The 23,975-nt window shown below is 39.3% G+C and overlaps 1 protein-coding gene across 7 annotated transcripts in view; it reads left to right on the forward strand.

Moving 5' to 3' along the window:
- Positions 1 to 23,975, forward strand: part of AGFG1 (ArfGAP with FG repeats 1) — a 74,382-nt gene that overhangs the window by 19,451 nt on the left and 30,956 nt on the right. For all 7 annotated transcript variants that reach the window (XM_081095791.1, XM_081095786.1, XM_081095787.1 and 4 more), the window contains exon 3: positions 22,359 to 22,474. In XM_081095791.1, the coding sequence (XP_080951917.1) occupies positions 22,359 to 22,474 (116 nt within the window). The remainder of the gene's footprint in view (positions 1 to 22,358; positions 22,475 to 23,975) is intronic.

Here is a 23,975-nt window from a genome sequence, read left to right on the forward strand (position 1 = left end):
GGCCTGTCCGGCAATCAGGGCTGATTTGTGGGGCAACGAGTGGGGCGATCGGGGGCCCCCCGCTCGCACCCGCCGTGGCTGGCCTGGCGCCGCCCACTCACCGGTCAGGGCCTGTGGGCTGAGGGCAGGTCCTGGGTTGAGCATCTGTCCCCTGGTGGTCAGTGTGTGTCATAGCGACTGGTCGTTCTGCTGTTCGCTTGATTTGCATGTTAGGGTTTTATATAGATAGATTTGGGTTACGTATTTAAACTCCTTGAGCAGTTTAACTTTGAATTTACGTGAGCTTAAATAATAATAAAAACTGGCAGTTTTTTTACATGTTAAATGTCATCATTGAGTGGCAGAGTTAAGTTTCATACTTAATAGTCCAGGATTTACATGTGCCTTGTTGCTTATAGCAGAAGTGGAGAAACGTTTTCTGTAAAGGGCCAGATAATAAATATTGTAGCCTTTGCAGGCCATCTGTAGTCTCTGTTGCATATTCTTGTTTGAAATTATAACCCTTTAAACATGTGAAAACCATTCTTAGATGAAGAATAGCTCAGAAACAGGCCAGTGGTTCTATTTGATCTGTAGGTGGTTGTTTGAAGACTCTAATCTGTGAAATTCCAATATTTTCAGTTCACAATACAAATCCTTTTATAACTGGCTTTTTCTTCATTCCCAGAAGAAATGTTTAATAACAGTGATCTCAGTTTTTGTTTTCCATATCTGCTCTCTGTATTCCAGTCTTCTTGCCATTTTGCTAATGCTATTTTATTTATACTGAATCTTTTTTGCAAGGCCTATCAGAATTTGTACTTTCCTGTCAAATCTTCCAGGAGTCTTTTAGCCCACAGGGATGAAAACCTCCACTCATAAACTCTTTAAAAAAAAAATAGCATTCACTATAAGATTTTACATGTGTTTTTGTTTTTATTGCTCTCATTGTTTCTTCTTTATTAGATATTTCTATGGCATAACCTTTCATATTTGTTCATTATACCTAGAGCAGTGAGAATATATGATATAATATTTAAGGGAGTTTCAAACTTTATACACATGTGAGTTTTATTGGGCCAGTGATGAGTTTTTTAAAAAAATTCAAAGTTAAAATATTTTTTGGTTAAAAGTCCTGGGTCCTACTCCCCGGAGATTCTGAACCTGTATGTGGATTGAGGCACAGGAGCATCTCTATTTTCAGCCAGAATCCCAAGTGATTCTGATGCTGACTGCTGTGGACCACCTTTGAGAAAATCAATATAGAATCTATAGGTTCCAGACTAGGGCTCAGAACCTGTGATCTGGTTTCAGCAACACTAATTGATGAACCTTCTCACGTTGGGCAGCAAACTTCTTTTCCTGAGCTTCATTTTCCTTTGTAATCCATGGTAAGTACCTGTCCTGCCTATTTCATGGGGTTGATTTGAAGATAGTGTATGTGAAAATGTTTTGAAACTGACATAATATGTAAATGTAAGATGCCAGTTTTATGTGCAAAGATACCTTTTCAATCGATGACTAAGCTCAGAAAAAAAAGCATCATATAGGAAAATAGTGTGCTTTGAACTGAATTCAGTGAGTTTAGTGTAGAGAGAAATTTTTGCTGAATTTCAGTCAATATGATGGTATTATTTTTCCATGTTGAGTACTCTTTTTTTTTTTAAATTTAAATTCCTTATTGTTGAAAGTATTGCATGTTGTCGCCCTTTTTCCCCCATTGACCTCTCCCCGGCCACTCCCACCCCCCAAAACATGCCCTCACCCCCCTACTGTCTGTGTCCATTGGTTATGCTTATATGCGTACATACAAGTCCTTTGGTTGATCTCTTACCCCCTTCATACCCTCCCCTGCCTTCCCTCTGAGGTTTGACGGTCTGTTTGAATTTTCTATGTCTCTGGATATATTTTTGTTCATCTGTTTACGTTTTTCATTATTATGATAGTATTAATAAATATGAAAAGTTAGCTCATTAATGATGATAATAACATTAAAACATTAACTATAAAAATTTAATTACCTGAGAGAATATCTGCCTAGTGAGGTATTTGAGGTTTAAGACCATCTAACTAAAATATTGAGGCACACTGTTGAATTATTTAAAAGGATATTTGTTTAATTTTTGATTATTTTTTAAGAAATACACATATGTATTTTGAAATAAAGGTATGGTGTTAGAGTTCTCTCTTAGTTCTAGCTGAATCTAATCAGTAGTAACATAGTAATCTTTAAAATATACAGAGTGTATTCTTTTATACTAATTGTTGGCTTTCAGTGAATATCTAATTAACAAAAAAATGTAGGAAATATTATCTTTTCTTTGTACATGCTGTAATATGTGGGTCTTTTTGAATGATGACTGACAACCCATAGTATCTAGAAGGAGTCAGATGTTAGTTTCTGACTACTATGAGCATTTATTTAACTTATTGTTGCATTGATATCCATTCCTCTCAACCATTCTAGCTCCCTCTCATCTCTCAGCTTTTCTTATTTTCTTGCCATTGTTATCTTTTTTAAAGTCTTATTTGAGTCTAATCTATCTATCTATCTATCTATCTATCTATCTATCTATCTATCTATCTATTCATCTACCTGCCTAAGCAACTGCTACAACGGAACAAGCAGTCGCTATGACCTGCACTGACCACTAGAGGTCAGATGCTCAGTGCAGGAGCTACCCCCAGACCAATGGGGCCTGCTGGCCGGGCCCCTGGCTGGGATGGGGAACCGGGGTTGAGTGGCGGCGGATGTGGCCCCATTCCTAGGGGGACCGAGGGCCAGTTCCCTCCTTGGGGCCAATGGCTAACCTCCTGGGTCTGACCGACTGGCTGGTACATATGACGCATACTGGCAGTCCTATCTAATAAAAGACAAATAGGGTAATTAACCGTACCTCCGATACGCTTCCCATGGGCTAATCAGGGCGATATGCAAATTAACTGCCAACCAAGATGGCGGCCGGCAGCCACGCAGCTGAAGCGAACATGAGGCTTGGTTGCCCCGATGATGGAGGAACCAAGGTTCCCCGCCTGCCGTGGCCCGGCTCTGAGCCTGAAAGCGACAGCTCCGAAAGCAACTGTGTTTCAATTATAGAAGCTAAACAAACCCCAAATACCTGCTTTCAGCCAGCTGAGGTCTCAGAGCTGGAGCTGCAACAGTGTTTCAATTATAGAAGCCACACAAACCCCAGATACCTGCTTTCAGCAGCTGAGGCCTCAAGCTGGAGCCGGGCCTCAGAGTTGGAGCCAGCTCTCAGCTCCAGTGACAGCTATAGAAGGTAAATAAATCCCAGAATAAAAAAAGGAAAAAAAGGAGAGGTTGGGAGCTTCAGTCGCCCACCAGCCTGAAAATGGCCCTTAGCCCCTCACCCAGACTGGCCAGGCACCCCAGTGGGGACCCCCACCCTGAAGGGGGTGCGACCAGATGCAAACAGCCATCATCCCCTCATCCAGGCTGGCCAGGCACCCAAGTGGGACCCCCACCTTGATCCGGGACACCCTTTAGGGCAAACCAGCCAGCCCCCACCCATGCACCAGGCCTCTATCCTATATAGTAAAAGGGTAATATGCAAACTGACCCTAACAGCAGAAAGACTGGGAATGACTGGTCACTATGACACACACTGACCACCAGGGAGCAGACGCTCAATGCAGGAGCTGCCCTCTGGTGGTCAGTGCGCTCCCACATGGGGAGCTCTGCTCAGCCACAAGCCAGGCTGATGGCTGCCAGTACAGCAGTGGTGGTGGGAGCCTCTCCTGCCTCCTCAGCAGAGCTAAGGATGTCCGACTGCAGTTTAGGCCTGCTCCCCACTGGCAAGTGGATATCCCCTGAGGGCTGCTGGGCTGCCAGAGGGATGTCTGAGTGCCATCTTAGGCCCAATCCCCCAGGGAGCAGGCCTAAGCCAGCAAGTGGTCATCCCCCGAGGGGTCCCAGACTGTGAGAGGGCACAGGCCGGGCTGAGGGACCTTTCCTCCCCCCCCCCCCAGTGCATAAATTTTTGTGCACCGGGCTTCTAGTTTAAAAATAAATGTTGACTCACTCATGCGTGATACATATAAAGCTCTCGTTGGTGCCAGTCACATGCATGTGTTAATTTTATAATACTATATTATATATACACTATTTTGACATGTAATTTTTTGCAATAATGTTATTACTGCACAAACATTCTAATTTCCTTTCAATGTGCACAAATCCATGCACCGGGCCACTAGTTAAAAATATAAATTGTTAGAGTTTTTTGTTCTTTTTTAAACCTTGTTACTGGAGATGTTGCTATATCTACAAAAGTGGACAGAATAATATAACAAACTTTATTAACATACAATCCTATCTCTTTTTTTATTCGTTTGAAGCAAATCCACGTCAATACAATTTCATCTGTAAATTCATCAGCTAATTTACCTCTGGGAAAAAAAAGGATTTAAAAAATTACCACAGTACCATGTTTGTGTACATAAAAGTTAACAGTGATATAGTTATTTATCCAGTGTTCAAATTTCTTTTTGTTGCATAAATTTCCCCTTTACCTTCCCTTAAGAGTCTTTTGAATCACGATGCAAGTAAGGCTTACATATTATGAATGGAAATATGGGTTTTAAAACTGTACTGCTGATAAAGGATTGGAGGCTCAATAGATCACAGTCTGTCCTGTAAAGTCCTGGCTGGCAGGCAACTTTTTGGGGCCTGTATTACTTGATCTGTAGGAGAGAGTCAGATTTGTGTCAAGACAGGAAGAGGCAGTGCTCAGACCTGGTGGCTACTCTGGGTCTGGATACTCTGTAACCTGGGGGCCCTGCCATCTTATTATGTCCCTGAGAAACACTGCCACTCAGGTGGCTTCCAGGCCTTGCAGCAAACTCATAACACAGGTGCTCCAGAGTACACATCTCAGTTTTAGTCCTTCACCTATGTCTTTTCCATTGCTCCAGCATCTGCTGCTACTCAGGCTCCTGAAAATTGATGCTGGGTTCTTACTACAGAGTAGGGAGCCTGTTTGGCTTCTACGACAGTATCTGGCATTCATCTTGGCAACAGAGGGTGCCATCTGGTCTTGGGGTGCTTTATGAGCTGGTAAGAAGAAACTTGAAATAGGCTCTGGGCCCATAGATTTTTGAGGGATTGCTGATGACATTGTTGGTTCTGTTTCATGAAATTCAAGCCATCCTGTGCAGGCAAGATCAGCTGTGTATAAGAGTAGCCTGAGGCCATGTCTAGCAGGAACTTATTGAAGATTTAGATATGTTTTCTCAGTATTCTACTGGACAGTGGATCCCACTAATTCCGCTAGGACTAGCTCATACTGGCCTGTAATGTTGGGATCTTTTCAAGGATGGGGTGGCTGCAAACATCCATCTGGTACCATAACTTGTTCTCCTTTGTGCCATCTAGTGCAGTGTGGTGCCATAGGTCTTAGTGCAGGTGAGTAGGGTCTCCTGGTAGTATGAATGCTGTGATGCGGCACCTGCTCTGCTTGCTGGGGCAGGGGAGATCAGATCGGGGTGAGTGTGATTTTCGGCTACCTGCTTCAGTGTCTCTGAACCCCCTATTCATGAATGGCAACTATAAGAATCTGATCTTGGTCAGAGACTGCTCAAAGCCATGGCACAGCAGCCAAATCTGTATGCTCCCTCTCTCCTCCCCCCGCACCCCCCCCCCCAACATTTTATTATGAAATATTCAAATATACAGAAAATTAGAGAAATTATGCAGGTACAGTAAACATTGTGCTGTATTTAGCAAATATCTGTGTATCTATCCATTAGCTTAGTCATCTTAATATTTTTTATGGCATTTCAAAATAAGTTGCAAATGTCACTTCACATTACACCTAAAATCTTTAGTGTATCATTAATTACAATTCATTATTTGTTAATTTTTTGAGCTATAATTTACATATAGTGAAATGTAAAAATCTTAAGTACCTTTAGAAGAGTTTTGATAAATGCATCTAGTTTTGTAAACCGAAGCTCTATAGAGATATAGAACAAGACCATCATCCCAAAAGTTCCCTGACATCTCTTCCTATTTAATCCCTCTCCCTTCCAGAGGCAACCATTGTTTTGATTTTTATTCATATTCATATAAGTAAAGTTATAAAGAATGTGCTTTTTGTGTGTGTATAAAACTTTTTTTTGAGTTATGCGGTTTGTTCCTCTTTATTACTGATCACTATTCTGTTATGTGAATATATCAATAATTCATTCTTGCCGAAACCGGTTTGGCTCAGTGGATAGAGCGTCGACTTGCGGACTGAAGGGTCCCAGGTTCGATTCCGGTCAGGGGCGTGTACCTGGGTTGCGGGCACATCTCCAGTGGGAGATGTGCATGGGGCAGCTGATCGATGTTTCTCTCTCATCGATGTTTCTAACTCTCTATCTCTCTCCCTTCCTCTCTGTAAAAAATCAATAAAATATATTAAAAAAAAAATAATTCATTCTTCATTGTCAGATATAAGTTTAGTGAATATTTTCTCTCAGTCTGTGGCTTTCTCATTTATTTTTATGTTGGTGTCTTTTGATAAGCAGGAGTTCGTCTTTTTGGTAAAATAACATCAATTCGTAGTTCTATAATTACTACTTTCTCTATTCTCTTAAGAAATCTCTGCCTGCTCTCGAATGAGAATAATCTCATTTAATATTTTAGAAGCTCTGAAAGCTTTAGTTTTTACATTTACATCTGTGAATCATCTCATTACTTTTACTGTATGTATCATGTCAAGGTTCATATATTTTCATGAATCTGTATCGTTGTTCAAGCTTCGTTTGTTCAAAACACTTTCTTAAATGGATTACCCTGGAGTCCTTGTCAAAAATGAGATGACCTTATAAGTATTGGTATGTTTCTGGGCTTTTTATTCAGTGTCATTTGTTTATTCATTGGTAGTTAGACCAGTATCACACTGTGTTGAAGTAAGTCTTGAAGTCAGCTAGTGCAAGCCCCTCAGTTTCACTTTTTAAAAGGTTGTTTTATGTATTCTGGGTCAGAGGTGGCAAACTGTGGCCACCCAGCCAAATTTATATGGTTATTTGAGTTATCTACTATTGTTTGATATGGAGAGCAATTCGGCTGTCCCTTTCTGTCCTCATAATCCCCCTCCCCCATTGGAAGCTGCTGGTACCAGTCTTCTTTGGGAGTTGATGATGCAGTCACCTTTGGCCAGTTGCTCAAATGATGACTGGGCTCTTGGGAGACAGAAAGGAGCACTGGGATCTGAGTGCTACTGGGACAGAGAATGGAAGTGACCCAGGGTCGTTAGTCAGATATCTGTTTCTTGTATCAGTTTTGACGAGTGGTACTTTTCAGGGAATTTGCCTGTTTCATCTCAGTTGTCATATTTACTGATGTACAGTTATTCATAATAGTTCCTATTTTGTAGTGTGTATAGGGTCTGTAATAACTCTGCTGTATAATCTGTGACTCTGGGTTATTTGATTTCCTTAGCTTGTTAAGGTGGAACCTAAGGTCGTTGATTTGAGAACTTTCTCTTCTAATATTATTTTAAAGGAGTAAATTTCTCTAACCTTTGCTTTAACTGCTTTGCACAAATTTTGGTATGTTGTGTTTTATCATTCAGTGCAAAATGTAGAGTATTATCTGATATTTATATTATTCCTCTGTAGTAATATGTCAATTTGAAGCTTTTTAACTTTTTAACACATTGTGTACCGCATAGAAATCTCTAAGACATATGCCAGGGACCGGACATTTTTGGGCAAACTGTGCACGTTATTTAAATCATCATAACTACAGATCATAATGCACTTTAGGTGTTGTTTTTCATAATTATAACATTTTTATTTACAAAAACAATTAAACAATTAAAGTTCCTAGTACTTTTTTAATGTATGGTACTGTGTAAAACATTTTCCTCTATGAAGAGGGACCAAACAAAATTTACATAAGTATCTAGATTTGCTCGTTTTTCCATGGGCGGCACAAACTCTGCAGGCTCTCGTAGGAAATTTTTTCTTTCCACTCGCTGGAATACACATAGGTTCATGCTGCTCATATCACCTGACAACCTTTTGGGTGGATCTTTACGTGGTGCTCTCCTTGCACCCCTAGGGGAAGGGCTGGACAGATTTGTCTCTGGTTCCGGAGAGCCTTCATTATTGTCATCCGTTATCCAGTCTCTCGCCACCATAGCAGAAACTGTTTATACTTCATTTTTGCTTGTGGATTGAGGACGTACACTCTAAATGAATTGAAAAGTCCACAGCTTCTAAGGTACAGCACTACTTTTTTTTGTCCATTTCATCGTTTTCCTTAGAACGGAACAACACGAAAGGAATTGATCCGCACGGTCAACGCCTTTCATGTGGGCATTGTATTCCTTGATGCAGGTAGGTTTTATAGTATTCTCTCCCGTTTTTATATTTTTTTTTTCCTGTTGTCGAGACAGAAGTGTCATGGATCGTTGATATCATTCAGACAACCCGCTTGTCTTTCCATGCTAGGAGAAGAACATCACCTTTTCTGGAAAATGTTATGTCACCTTTCTTCATTCTTGATGTTTACATTTTCAAATTTGGCGGGAAGCCTCTACTCTCCCTAATAGTCCCACAGACTCTAGTTTTGTTCTGTAACAGCAGTTCAGCAGTAGATGTAGCATTGTAATAATTATCCTGGTAAATATGGTGCCATATGCCAAGATAGGGTCCAAGGACTGAAATAACAGTTTCTTGCAATTTCCTTCCTTCCGCAGTGTATATCTCCATATTGCAGATATAGCTGGTGTCACTCTCGCACACCATCTGAACAAGTAAACTGTATTTTGTTATTTTCGCTGGGTTGTACGTGCGAAGTTTTAAACGTCCTCTCCATGGAATCATTCCCTCATCCAAAGACAACTGTTGCTTTGGTTTGTATATTGTTTGAAATTTATGCAGGAAATAATCCAGCACAGGTTGGATCTTGAAAAGTCTCCCCGAGCGACTGTCCATTTTGGCGTTATCATTGAAATGCCAGAATGTCCATATTTGCTCAAATCTATGGCGACTCATTGTCTGTGGAAATATAGGGGTACATATCAAAGGATCTGTTGACCAATAGTCTTTCAAGCTATCTTTTCTTGTTTGACCCATCAGAATAATTAGGCCAAGGAATTTCTTGATGTCCTTCTGTGTAACCGGAGACCACTTTAGTGTTCTAGATGGTGTTTTGCATTTCATTGCGGTTTGATCGTGATGGTTGGACAGCTCTTTGCACAACATCTCAAACAATTCATCACCAAAAAAGAGATTGGTCACAGAGGGTACAGAGTCACACTGAGATGGAAATGTAGTGACCCCAGCATGACCTTCAAACATTTGTAAGCATGGTGGTGTGTCAATTTCAGACCAACAGTTATCAGTAGCTTCGTCAGTGTCGGAATCACTTGAAAGCACTGCCACCTTGCGCTTCCTTACAGGCCTAATAATTTCACTGTCAGTAGAATCGTCTCCGGAATCATCAAAACAGTTATCCGCATCTTCGATCTCACTAGGAATATCTGATAAATTATCATTAAATACTTCCGGGAGTGTATCAGTTTCGTTGGTTTCCTTCCTTTTTCTGAGAGAGGGCATTTCTAAAAGCTCCAGGAACTTGAAGACGAAGACTATTCGAATGACCAAAATACAATGTAACTGCAATGCTTTATGGATTCGTGCAATTATATAGTTTTTCGTAGATTGACCTGCACGGTTTCCACCAATGAGATCGCTTCATTCGATGTGGACTGTGCCACACCAGCACTGCCAAGGGTGTCTCTGAGTGGGGGGGGGCGGGGTTGGTGGTGGTGGTGAAAGGATTAAGGAAAGACAGACAAGAGAATAATAGCTGGGTCTCGGTGGGACGCTGCTCCCTGAAGAGGAGACAACGCCAGCGCCCACAAGCCGTGTCTTTATTTTATAGCAGATGCCACGAGGCAAGGTAGGGGCGTGATCACGTTATTTACAGCATTCTCGTGAGTCTCAACCCTACTCAACTACATGCACCTAAACCAGGGGTGGGCAAACTTTTTGACTCGAGGGCCACAATGGGTTCTTAAACTGGACCGGAGGGCCGGAACAAAAGCATGGATGGAGTGTTTGTGTGAACTAATATAAATTCAAAGTAAACATCATTACATAAAAGGGTACGGTCTTTTTTTTTTTTTTTTAGTTTTATTCATTTCAAACGGGCCGGATCCGGCCCGTGGGCCGTAGTTTGCCCACGGCTTACCTAAACTCTATCACAAGGCATGTGGGGCTACGTGTTCGGACCATAGGTTCAAGCTTACAACCACAGCCGTTGGCTATGATTGTGCTGGGAGGGCCCTGCCCTCCAGCTGGGACTTGCACGTGGCAGTGAGAGGACCCTGTCCTTTCATTAGTCCGAGGCTTGAACCTGGCCAAAACACTGTAACCGCGCCCCACAGTGGACAAGACAGTGTGTTGACATCTAAGGTCCATAACAGATGGCGCGCGAAACACGAGAAAACTCGTGAGCGGTCCTTAACAGATGGCGCACGAAACATGAGAAAACTCGTGAGCGGTACGCAGTGTGGCATTCTGTCTTTTGTTGGACGGCTCCTTGCTGGACAGAATCTCCAGGCTTTCTTGCTGGCTGAATATCTGGTATGCTTGCTGGGATTTCGTTTTCTACTAAGTGCACAGACTGCTTGTCTGCTGTCACCCGGCGTCCCATGTGAGACTGGATCTGGTGGGCCTGTTTGTGCGTTTGCTGGTACAGCGGTTCCACATTGCTGGCCCAGCCGGGTCCGGTTCCGGCTTCCTCCGAACCTGATTCTGCTTCTTGAGTGTGTCCCTTATGGGTGCGAGGAGTTGAAATCTTCAGTTTGTTGGGTTAAGCTGCAAAAGCTCAGGTGGTTCCTTTTGTGCCACTGGCACAGCTTGGCGGTGATGTAAATTGAGTAGGGCGGGATCTCGGAATCACCAGGGCGGAGCAAACAGCAATGGTGTCTCCGTGACTCCTCGCCTCTCCGCGACTCCGTGTCTCTGTGTCCCGTCCCCAAGTGCCGGCAAGCAGCTCCGCGAGAAAGCCGGCCTTGCTTTCCGACCCACTGCAAGGCAGTCCCGCCTCTCACTATAGGGGTCTGGAACCTCTGTTCTTGGCACCTCTGCATATCCTACTCAATCTCAATGCTCTTTTTTCTTCCCTTCCAGTTGTAGAACTTCCACTGGGCCAACTTTCCCATGGTTCTGAATGACAGCTGTTTTGTCTTATAGTTGGTATTTTCAATGTTGTGGGAGGCAGCACGCGCAGGTCTGTACCTTATGCCGCCATCTTGGTTCTCCCAGGCGCACTATTTGTGATTGCCACGTAATTAGTCTTATACTGACTTGTTTGGTGTGCACAACAGGAAATATTTCGCTTTCGGAGAACAAGAAAAATAGGTTTATTTGCATTACACTTAGTAATTTGTGCAGTTATTCAGTGTCTTGTAAGTTAATGTTCAAGAAAAAATATTAATTTTTATTAAAATGTTCTATTATTTTCTGTTAACAATTACTCATTTATTTTAGTCCTTTGTATTCAGCATGTTTCTATGAAAATTGAAGCTTTTGGGTTTTTTTGCAGCCCACATAAACTTAAACCGTATTTATTTGGCCCATGTTAGCCTTTGAGTTTGACATGCTTGCTCTAAAGAACCTTTTTGTGATAATTGGCTATGGATTAGGTAATAATAACATACATAGAATGTTGATTTCCTGATTTAATAATTTAGCTCTGGTTATATAAAAGAATTCTTATTTTGAGGAGATATACATTTATGGGTGAAGGTTCATGTTTCTAATTTAACCAGTTAATTGCCATGATATTTTGAATTTAATTAAAAAGGTCCACAGCTTTTATCTCTAAATGTTTATGGTATACAAATGGTTAAATGGTTAGGAAAAAATTGTATCTATCTTGAGAGAATGATTTAGCAATGTTAACAGTAGAGACTCTGAATAAAGAGTATGTGACTTCTTTCTACTATTGTAGCTTTCTGTAAAACACACTATTTCATAAGAAAAAAAACAGGCAAAACTAAATTTTATTGTTTAAGGATGTATACACTTGGGGTAGACAATAAAAAAAGTGATTATAAAAATTTTAGAAAATATAGCTATTTAACATTTAAATGTGTAAGGACTTTATAGACTAAAAGCAGTGGAAGAAATAAAAAAGTGAAAATTGATAAATGTAACTAGTTAAAACGTGGAAACTTGTTAAAGACATCGAAAACAAAATTAAAAGGCAGAATACTTGTTTTGTTACCCATACAGGGTAATTTGACATCTTAGTTTGAGAAAGTAGGGCATTTTTCTCAAAACTATTCTGACTTCAAAAATGAAATAAATCTTCATTTATAAAACTATAATTTGCGTAGCACATTCATGAATAAACGTGTGTTTAAGGGTAGAAGATTCTTACTAAGCTAATGCACCTTGCTGAGGGATGAAGAGAGGAAGGCTTCTTGTCCCAAGAAAACCACAAAATGCCCAGCTGATTGGACCAGGAATGAACACCTAACCCTGGGGGCTGGTGATTAATCAGATCCTCTCTAATTAAGAAACTGAATTCAGGCTCACAGAAACTGGATTTAAGTGATGAATCACTTCATGTGCCATCTAATGAATAAACAGAAAAAAAATTAATACTAAGATAGGAAGAGCAGGATTAGACATAGTATGAGAAACAAAAGTGATAATCTCTGTGTTTGGGGTGGGGGTGTGTATGTGTCATGGAGAGAGGGGTTTGGAAATAGATATTCAGACCACCTGGGTCCCAGATATCTTCCTGTTTGCAACCCAGGTTCCCATAAAGTTTTTTGTCTTGTTCTCTTCAAGCATTGTTGTATGCCTCTCTAAACTTGTTTTCTCTGATCTGGTGGCTGGATTTTGGTTCTTTGCAGCCTAACTGGAATACAGTTCTATCTGGCATTAGAGACATTAAATGAAATAAGGCATGGGATGTGCTGAGTTGTGTATACTGCCTTTTACTAAGTCTCCACAGTAGGTGTCTGAATTAGAGCTACTGGTCTCCTTCACAACCCACAGACACTTGCAAGTAAGTTTTATCGCTGTTGACACTGCTTAATTTCTCTCTGGTGTTCAAAATATTTGCTCCCCTTATTTTTTCTATTTCTTTGTACTTATCAGTTATTTAGAAAACAAGTGTTAAACACTTATTAATCTTCCCTGGAATCTACTCTAGTACTTTTTCTCCTTTACTATACATACATATTTAAGAGAATATGTATGTATAGTAAATTGTCCTCCTCGCTCTTGGAAAGTTCTTCCTCCAGGGAAAGGTTTCTTTCTTTTTATGCTCATTTCTAATATTTTCTGTGCACATTATATAACCAGACTCTAAAACAGGATTTTATTTATTATCCTATTTAAATTGGTACTGTTCTTGGATGCTGGGATGGCATCATAGTAAGTCCGTGGTTGCAGGTAAGTTGGGTAGACAGACTTTTTCTATAAAGGATCAGATAATAAATATTAGGCTTTGTGGACCATATAGTCTCTGTTGTAACTACCGAAAAAGCAACTATAGGCAATAGATGAACAAGTGGGTGTGGCTGTGTTCCAGTTGAACTTTAGCTGCAAATATAGGCCTTAGGCCAGATTTAACCTGTGAAGTGTAACTTGCTAATCTCTGGCCTATATATGATGAGAATTTGGATCAGTTAATTTATTACTTCTGAATGAGTAAGTTGGTAAGTTAAATATTCTAGGTCAGCATGTATACTTCAGATGGAACAAAGGAGAAAAAGATAATTGTACTATACATATATTTCAGTACTATTAGGAAATTGCTTTCACTCATGCACCAGATATTTATTTTGTGTCTACCATAGGATGTAAATAGTGGTGGCACTGAGTTACAAATAGTGGTGACTCAGAGAGAGAAGGTTCCTGCCTTGTGAAATTTACATTCAGAAACTGTGATATATAAAGGGCGTGAAAATAAATAATATGTTGGGATAAGTGGTATCTGAAGTTTGGTGTGGTGGATATTGCCTCTTTGGATGGATTGGTTAGGGAAGACTTTCTGGGGAGCCTGTGTTACTGGAAAGAGTGATGCTGATAGGAGTTTGGAGAGTTAATCAGAGTATTAGAATCCTGTGGGGCCCAAATTGGCTGTGATGAATAATTTGGTTCTTATGCTAATAAGGAAGCCATTGTAAGGTAGTTTGTGCTTAAATTGAAAAATACAAACACTGGATTAAATAAATTGGATTTGATATTTCATAAATCTGATAATCCTTCATGTACCCATTCTTGTTTCTGGTTCACAAAGGCTCTGGTGTCTTAATGATCTGCACATATAGCCTGTTTTCAGTGACTCATAAGTTCTAGTTCTTGCAAGTACATTTTTATAAAACCACATTTTAAGATGGAATATACCATATAGTTGTGGAATGCAAAAAACAATTTTCCTCCCATCTTTTTAGGTTCTTCTGACTGGGCTGATAATCAAATGAGACAAATTAACAGGAGAAAATGTCTAAAATTTATTATGGATGTTCATGCAGGGGTGGCATAAGAATATGAGACCTGAAACCCAGTGGACAATTAAGGTTTATATGCCATTCTGGACTAAGGAGTGGAAGGGGACAAAGGTCTGGGATTTCAAAGGGAAAGTAAGCAATTCACAGGTAAAGGAGAAAGAGCAAATGTGGTGAACAAATTCTTGCTGAGCCACCCAGAAACAGTGGGACACAGAGGGAAGTCCAAAGATAGGCCCTTGCCTAATTTCTTCCTGTCTTCCCTATTGAGTTTATAGTGTAATACAAAGGAGATGCCCCCAGATTTTTCTTTCTAAATTCTTTTTGGCAGGTAAGGAGAGTCAATGGTTTTTTCTGAGTCTTTGTTTCGTACTAACTAGCTTAAAATCAATATCCCAAAAGGCAAAACTTTGATCCCCTTCACAGTCCTAAAAAGATTTCCAATTTCTATATATGGATACAAAAGCTGGATGATGGAGAAGTCTGATAGAAAAAAAAAAAGATTCATTTGAAATATGGTGTTGGAGGAGCACTCTATGGATACCTTGGACTGCCAGAAAATGACAAACAGGTGGGTCCTAGAGCAAATTAAGCCTAAACATCACTGGAGGCAAAAAATGACAAAACTGAAGCTGTCCTAGTTCTAGCACATCATGAGAAGGCAGGATTCTTTGGAAAAGACAATAGTGCGGGAAAAGTAGGAGGTGGCAGGAAAAGAGGAAGACCAAATATGAGATGGATTGACTCTGTAAAAGAAATCAGAGGCATGAGTCCACAGGAGCTGAGCGGGATTTTTGAGAATAGGACATTGTGGGCATCACTCATTCATAGAGTTGACAGGAGTCAGAGCCATTTCCTAGGCACATAAAACGCACCTAAAATGATGTATATAAATGGCAGGACTGACTAGAGCTTTCTCCTGCATAAGGCACGTGGATAGTGGTTTTGTTTCTGCAAGCATATAATGAGTATATATTCTTCAGATAGTCTACTGAGAAATATCTGTCAGTTAGTGGTCTAGAACTAATAGGATAGTCGTGCAAATATAGGCTGGATGAGTATAGCAAATGTTAACAATGGACTTGTTTTTCCAGTATATTTAACTTGAATCATGACATATGTTTGATAAAGGTATTTGTGATATTTTTCTGACTGGATTTTTTTTTTGGGGGGGGGGGGAAATTTAAGGCAAAAATTGTTTCTTCCTTTTAGTGCAAAATAATATGTTGATTGTAGAATTGTGTATAAATTCATGGTAGCTCTCCAGAGAGCCTTTAATGGTATTTCCCATTTGTTAATATTTATTTCTATTCCTTTTTTCTTTCTCTCTTCAAAATGTGGATATTAGTTACTTGTTCATGAATTATTCAGTTCTTCAAGTGTCCAATTATTTCTGTATTTTGTGGGCAGTATTATGAAATGGTGTAATTATATCGTACACACAGGAGGAGGCAGTAATCCTCCATCTTTCCATTAAGGAGAGAAAGGACAGTAAGAGTCTGAAATCTAGTTGGATGTGTATAGATTGGCTTAATGAAAAAAGATTTTCTAATTTCAGAGCATCTGTCCTTTCCATATTTTTATATCTTTCTACCTAAAGGTTGCAAGCAGTCATGTCACATATTTTATTCTTTGTATACTTTTTATGAAAATAAGTGCCTGAATAAATGAAATATCCATTCCAGCAATTTTCTGCTCTATTTTGCTGTCCCTGAGAGGATTGATTACAAAGCTGTATTATCACTACCCTTATCTGTTTTCCTTCTCAAACCTGATATAACAGTTTTCTTATCTTTTTATATATGAGTCATTGAGAATTGGTAAGAAAATTTCCTGTTTTTGGTGTTACTAATTGAGTTTGTTAAATTATTTGCACTGCATATATTTATTATGATTTGGGTGCTGTGTTGGAATACTTTTCATCTGCCCTTCCAGCTGGAATCTTTACCAGCTCTGGCTCCAGGCAGCTAGTTTGTCTGGGTACACAAATGGGCTTTCTTGCCTCCTGGCTTCTAGTTGGATCTGGTCTGACTGAGGGGGGGGGGGGGGGGGAGAGGCAGTGGGGCGGGTGGACATTGTCAACAGATCAAAGAAAGGAAGGAGGGAGAGGTTAGGATACTTTCTTAACTTGGTTCCTGTGGGACATCCACAGCCTGGCTCATCCTTCCATTGAAAATCACAGCTTCATCAAGTAGCCCTTTTGTTTAAGGTTCTGCAGACCTCTCCCTCCGCCCCTTTCACTGTGGGTGGTAATTGGGCCCTGCTTTTTCTAACCTTGGGGTACAGTACTCTCACTTGTGATTTCCTCACAGCCTACCGATACTTTGTAAACAGTCTCTATTAAACTTTACCCCAAACCCAGTGTGTCATCTGTTTCCAGTGGCAATCCTGATAAGTATACTTCAAAGTATTTTAGATTGTCACTGTCTGTTACTATTCCAATTCTAAAGTGGATTAGCACTAGAATAAGGAAAAATTATTCTGACAATTTGATGAATTTATTCTCTTAGCTGGTAAGTGGCTATTTTTAATTCCTCGGTAAGATCTGTTTTTGAGTAATCTGCTTACTGAACAATTATGACACTACCCATTGTTTTAAGCATTGTGGGGAATTCAGAAATAAATGAGATATATTCTCAGTAATTGTAGTATAAGGCAGTTTGTAATGAGTTTCATGTGAGAGGAACAAAGTGCTATGGAAAGCTCAGGGGAAAGAGATTGTCCATCAGGACCACTTTGATTCTATCTGCAGCAGGAATAACGGAGAACCCATTACCTTGCCTGTGTTTCTTTCTGGTGAGATTTCTACTTTCCGGTCTTGCTTTCTTCATCACTCCATAATCCACTGCAAACCACTTAAGAGATCAGGCCCCAAAGTAATAAGTAACACTATTTAAAGTTCATCCTATATGCCTGTTCTGAGTGCAAAACATGTTAACTCACTCCTTCAACATTCCTGTGAAGTGGGTACTATTATTAAACAGAGTTCCCTTGTCTAGGCTTATAACTACCACAGCCACTACATTATTCTGTAATTAGGACAGATTATCCACTACCCCACAGAGGTCATCATAACTAATTCCATCATGTGGGAAGCCCTTTCAGATTATGGCTTTTAGGTATCTGGGTTCTCAGTGATGTTTTTAGTCCTCCAGGCCCATGCTTCTCAAATCATATCAGGCAGCTCCCCTCATTGATTATAGATTTAAGCACCTTACATGTCTTTTTTTTCCACTAGTGTAAGTCACTTCTGCCAATTCCAGTTTCCATATAAGCCACATGATTATCATAATCTATAATAATAAAAGGGTAATATGCTAATTAGACTGGATGTCTTCCAGACGTCCTTCCTGACACAGCCAGAGCCGGAGGGAAGCCGATGCCGGCAGCCCAGGTGACGGAGGGAATCCAGTGCCAGCAGCTGGGGGAAGGCAGGCCTACTCTTGCATGAATTTTTATCCATCGGGCCTCTAGTAATAGATAATTTGGTTTCCTTGACTTCTTATTTCCAGTGAGTTTTCATCCTATTTTAGACTTGATCAGTAATTATATCACCTCTCAGATTTCAAATTCAAGCATCCTGTTCTCTCACCTCTACTACTACTCTCTTCCCAGCTCATTCCTCTCATTTTTCTAAGTCAAACAGTTTTGGGACAACTGTCAGGACCTCCAGCCCACTGAAGTGAAACTTCTTTCTTGTCCATCATTCATCATATTCTCGTGTTTCTTAATCCAACTTGGATTCCATGTCCGGTTCTAATCATTCCCTTTGAACTCATCATATTTTACTTAATTAAAGCCAGCACTCTACCTGCTTAGTACCTGTACAGCTTGGAGGAAAACACACTATTCTGACTAGTTTCATTTTTAATACTCATGACCACAGATCCTGAATGCTTCCTGCAGTTGTAGTAGATTCATTCTATTCGCCTTCAACCTTGACAAGCCCTTCCTCTTGAGTTGATGATGTTTATTATTTTGCTAAAACAAAAAACAAAGAAAGCAAAATAAACAGAAAATAGAACTTGATACTTTCCTATCAGCAAATCTACAAACCTGAAAAGCAATTCTAGGGAGCAGAAACCAACTTTTCAAGGACTAAAATGTGACTGGGTCACAGAGACTATAGACACTGTGTCCCCGGAACACCGTCTCTGTTAAAAGAACCTTGCCCAGTAACAGGTTTAGTGTCTTAAGTAAATTTGAGAAATGCCAGAAGTTGTGTACAGTATATATATGGAAAGGAAGTTCCCATCTGTTGGCTGAGATTTTTCTAAAGCATTAGTTTGGCCTATTTCACAGTCACTTGGAGGGCTTGCTACTTCCAGAGGTTCTGATTTCATAGGTCTCCTTGGCTTCTGAAAATTTACATTACAACAAGTTTTTAAGTGACTCAGATGCTGCCAGTCTAGGGAATTAAGGAATTCCATTTTGAAAGCCACTTCACTTAAGAACTCCATTGCTAAGAGTGTCAGATAAGGTGTTGGATTTTGAGCAACCTAGAAAATAGCCTTTGTGGGGTAATATAGCTAGAAATAAGAGCTAAGAATGTGAAGAAGCTCTGTTAGTGATGCAGCATTAATTTGTAGTGGACCCAAGTAGCTAGTTTGAATGATTTTCCCTAGTAGTTTGGCCTGTCCGAGGGAAGGAGCAGAACTATCAGCAGTTAAAGAATTTTGCGCAAATCCTACTGGTTGCTCATGTCAAATATCTATAAGTTTACCATCAAGCATTCTATTTTGCTTTGTATTCCCATGATGAGTGCCAAGACAGTAACTTTATCATCTGTCTTCAATCCATCTTTTTAAAAAATATATTTGTTGTTGATATTATTGTAGATATCTTCCATTCCACTCCCCTTTTACCCCCCTTTTCCCTGCTTCAATCCATCTTTTTAAAATGTGTTTGTTATTTATTATTCATTAACTAGAGGCCCGGTACACAAATTCGTGCTCCAGTGGGGTCCCTCAGCCTGGCCTGCGGGATCGGCCGAAACCAGCTCTCGGACATCCCCTGAGGGGTCCCGAATTGCAAGAGGATGCAGGCTAGGCTGAGGGATCCTGCACAGTCAGGGCTGGGGAGGGACACAGGAGGTTGGCCAGCTGGAAGGGCTCCAGGACATGTCCGGCCCGTCTCGCTCAGTCCCAATTGGCAGGACCCCAGCAGCAAGCTAACCTACTGGTTGGAGCGTCTGCCACCTGGTGGTCACTGCACGTCATAGTGAGCGGTTGAGTGGCCTTAGCATATCATTAGCATATTATGCTTTGATTGGTTGAACGTGCAACCAGACACTTAGCATATTAGGCATTTATTATATAGGATTGTTCTTCGTTTAAAAATTTGTATGTGGTAGTTAACAGGGGTTTTGGAATGTAAAGTCTAAATGTTTATGGTATTTAGTATCCTGAACTAATTCTGTCAGTTATGGTTAATAATTCTTTAGGCAAATGACTACCATATCTCTTGTTTTCTTGTTTGGGAATTTTTAAAATAGAAAAATTAGCCTGGCTAGTGTGGCTCAGTGGTTGAGTGTCGACCCATTAACCAGGAGGTCACTGGTTTGATTCCTGGTCAGAGCACATGCCTAGGTTTCAGGCTTGATCCCCAAAAGGGGGTGTGGAGGAGGTGCTGATCAATAATGTTTCTCTTTCATCTATGTTTCTAGCTCTCTATCTCTCTTCCTTCTTCTCTCTCTAAAAGCCAATGGAAATATTAAAAAAAAAAATAGAAGATTTAGAAACTTCCCATTTTCCCGTTTTGAATGTAACTGTAAGGTCACAGAATCTTTTAAAATTACATTTTAGGAGAATTATTAGTCAGTTTTCTGGCTAAGGATAGTCTCTATGGTTCTTTTTAAGTAGCTAAATATTTATTGCAGAAGCTGGGTCACTACAGAATTTATGGTATTTCTGGCAGTAAGTTACATTATCGTTCCTGGGTGTCTGCACTTTTCTGGCTTTGCCTCTTAAATGTTTTTATAATGAGATTTCGTTTTAGCTCAGGCCTCGCAGTGACGTGTCAGCTTTTCTGCCTTAGTGAGGTTATAGCAGTATCTGTACTGAGGGAGCCACAAGAAATGTTTTGAAACATGGTTGGTATATGATAGGAAAAGGGGTGAGTCTTTTTTCCTGTTCCCCCCTTACCCACTTCAGTGAGCAGGTAAGACTGAGAAAGATGCTGCATTTCCTTCTCTGATTTCTCAGATTTCTGTCAAGCTTTTGAAGCTAGATACTGTGTTCTTTTCGCAGTATTAAAATTGGTTATTCTTTAAAATAATACCATTTTGGAAACTTGTGGACTTGTTTTTTATAGCTTTATTGAGGAATAATTAATTACAAGAACTTGTACTTATTTCCAGTGTCTGATTGGAAGAGATTTGACATATATGAAGCCATGACTACCGTGATGAGATAGCACACATTTAACCATTCCCAAGGGGTTTTTGTGTCCCTTTGTAATGTATCCATTTGATCTGCTTTCCAGCACTATAGAGACGTTTACATTTTCTAAAAATTTAAATGAATAGAATCATACAGTATATACTTTTGGGGGTGGATGTTTGACTTCTGTCAATCAGCATAATTATCTTGAGGTTTATTTATGTAGTTGTTTATATCAATAGTTCTTTTTACTACTGATGAGTCTCCTATTTGGATATTCCAAAATTTATCTATTTACCTGTTGATGGACATATGGGTTATTTTTACAGTTTGGAGGTATTATCAACAAGCTGTTGTGGACATTTGTGTACAGATCTGAGTGTGGACATGTGCTTTTATTTTTCTTGGATAGAGACTTAGTAACGGATTGCAGGGCCATATGGTAGGTGTATGTTTAACTTTTAAGAGATTGCCAACTTTCTCAAAGTGGTTATACCATTTTACATTCTTGAGAGTTCCTACTGTCCCACATTCTCACTAATACAAGATATGGTCAATCTTTGTATTTTTAGCCATTCTAGTAGTATCTGTGTAGTGGGATCTCAGTGTTTGTTAATTTGCATTTTCCATATGACTAATGATGTTGTGCTGCATTTTGGTAAAGTGGTTATAAAATTTTCTGCCCATTCTTTTAAACAATTTTTTGTCTTTATTATAATTGAGTTTTAAGAAAATTTTTGTATTTTCTGGATTCAGGTTTCTTCAAGTTCTTACATGTTCTGCAGATATTTTTTATGAGTTGGTAGTGTGCCTTTTCATATATTAGTTTTTTGAAGAGCAACTTAATTTTGATGAAGACTACTTTATCAAATTTTCTTCATTGTTTTCTTTATGCTCTTGTGTCCTATTTGAGTTCTTCATCATTTCATTTCTTTGATTTGTCTAAAAAGTTAAATAGCTCAGATTCTCATTTTTTAGCCATTAGGAGGGCGGGGAAAGCATAGGAAGCAACTATACAGCTGGAGTTGTATCTGCCTTATATTTCTGTTGTTGTTATATTTTACTAGCAAATTGTTTATGATTCTAGTAATTTTTGTTTGTTCTTTTTGGTTGATTTTTGAACCTATCAAGGATTTGTGAAATTGCTATGAGTCTAGTTTACTCTGTTTTATGGAGTGAGGTAACAGAGGTTCATAAAGGGTACATGGCTTTGCTACGGGCTTATAGTCTTGATCGTTTGAACACCAAAAAATCCCAGGTCCTCTCCAATCCCATTTCACTATTTGTTTCCCTGTGAAGTGCTGTTCTTTATGATGCTGTTCCTAAGATTTTACTGTATACTGTAACAATAAATTTAGTTCATTTGTTGCCTCTTCATTTCTCATTGAAAGCAGTATTATTACAATTAAGTAGGTTAGTTTTTTGAGAGATCATAATTTTCCCTTTACATTTCATTAAGTGAAGATGTTGATTTATAACACTTTTTTTTTTTTAATTCTTTCCAAAGGTCTGTAAACAGATTTGGCTAGGATTATTTGATGATAGATCTTCAGCAATTCCAGACTTCAGGGATCCACAAAAAGTGAAAGAGTTCCTACAAGAAAAATATGAAAAGAAAAGATGGTGAGTGAATAGTTTGTATTTAGAGCAAAGGTTTCCCAAATTACATTAATTATGGGTAAGATTAGTCTGACATAAGGAAGGAAATAAGGGAGGGAGGGAGGAAGGAAGGAAATAGGCAGGTTAGGTAGATAGGAAATAAAGGAATAGGTAGGTAGGTAGATAGATACCCATTATACTTTGGCTTTTTATTGGATTTGGTTTCCAAAAACCTTTACTTCTACTTTATCTTGACTCAGCAGCCTGTTCCTTGTAATTACTAGGCCTCCTCCCCTTTTTTTGAAAGTTAGGGATCCTTCCTTTGAATTCTTCTGTAGCCCTGTTAGCTTCCTTAGATACTTTTAGTCTTATAAAGCCCCTTTTCTTAAAATGTTTATTCATTTAGCAAGTATTTATTTAGACCTTCTATATACTAAGCACTATGCTGAAGCTCTCATGTAGTCCACTCATAATCCATCCACTTAACTGCATCTTGCAGTAAGTCTTTGCTCAAAATATCCCTACTTCCCATCCAAGAAATCATTTTACTACCTGGTTAAGAAGGGAGCCTTTATACTCCCCTCACTCTATCAGATGGTAAATTTTAAAATTAATTAAAATAGGTTGGACATGTGGCTAGTAAACTCTTTAAAGAAGAGCCAGGGTAGAGCTAGAGTTTAACTACTTTGGGCTCTTAATTTTTAGCTATATGAGCACAACGTTAAGTCAATTTATTAAGACTCATTAATGATGAATTCTTAGTTTCTTTAGCAATATTCAGTAGTGTATATTTCCTTGGGGGGGGGGGGGGGTTAAGAAGGTGAATGAGAGAATAACAAACGAAATAGGTAATGCAGAGATAAATGGCTTGTTGTTTCCTGAGGAGCTGTATGTTAACCCAGAGAATGATCTGGTCAAAAGCCTGTTTTGGTCCTGAGGGAATACTTGCTTGGTTTTTAAGTGAAGTGTCTCTACCTGTATTCATTGAGCACATTAGAAAGAAGTAACTCTGATTTTAGTGCTCTGCGAACTTTGTATTCTTACTGTTCTTTTGAGGAGACTGTTTTGCAAGGCAAGATTAGCCTGGGCTATATTCAACAGCACTAGATAACATTAGGTGTGAATGTAGGTAAAATATAACCAGTAACAATTAGTTGGGGAAAATTTTAAAAGGTGGGGTGACAGTGAAAGTATGGTGTCATGAATGATTCTTTTAAAGTGATATATATAATTATATTTTTATCACTTTAGTTAATTTCCTAGACCTTCCACCCCATAACGTATTCTTCTTATATAGCCCCGGCCTAATTTTTTATTTTCTCAGCAGTTTTACCAATTCAGAATATTAGTTTGAATAGGACTTAGCTGGAATTTGAGATTATTTACCTTCAGTTAGCAAGAGAATTTTGTGTGACTAAGAGTTGATAGAAATAAAACCATGTATTTCCCCAAATTTATTGTAATAATAATAATAGTAAACAATAATGAAATTTACCCCTTCAAAACATAATCCAAGTAACTGTAA

The sequence above is a fragment of the Myotis nattereri genome, assembly GCF_964212035.1.
Source record: "Myotis nattereri genome assembly, chromosome: 7".
In the NCBI taxonomy this organism is placed as follows: domain Eukaryota; kingdom Metazoa; phylum Chordata; class Mammalia; order Chiroptera; family Vespertilionidae; genus Myotis; species Myotis nattereri.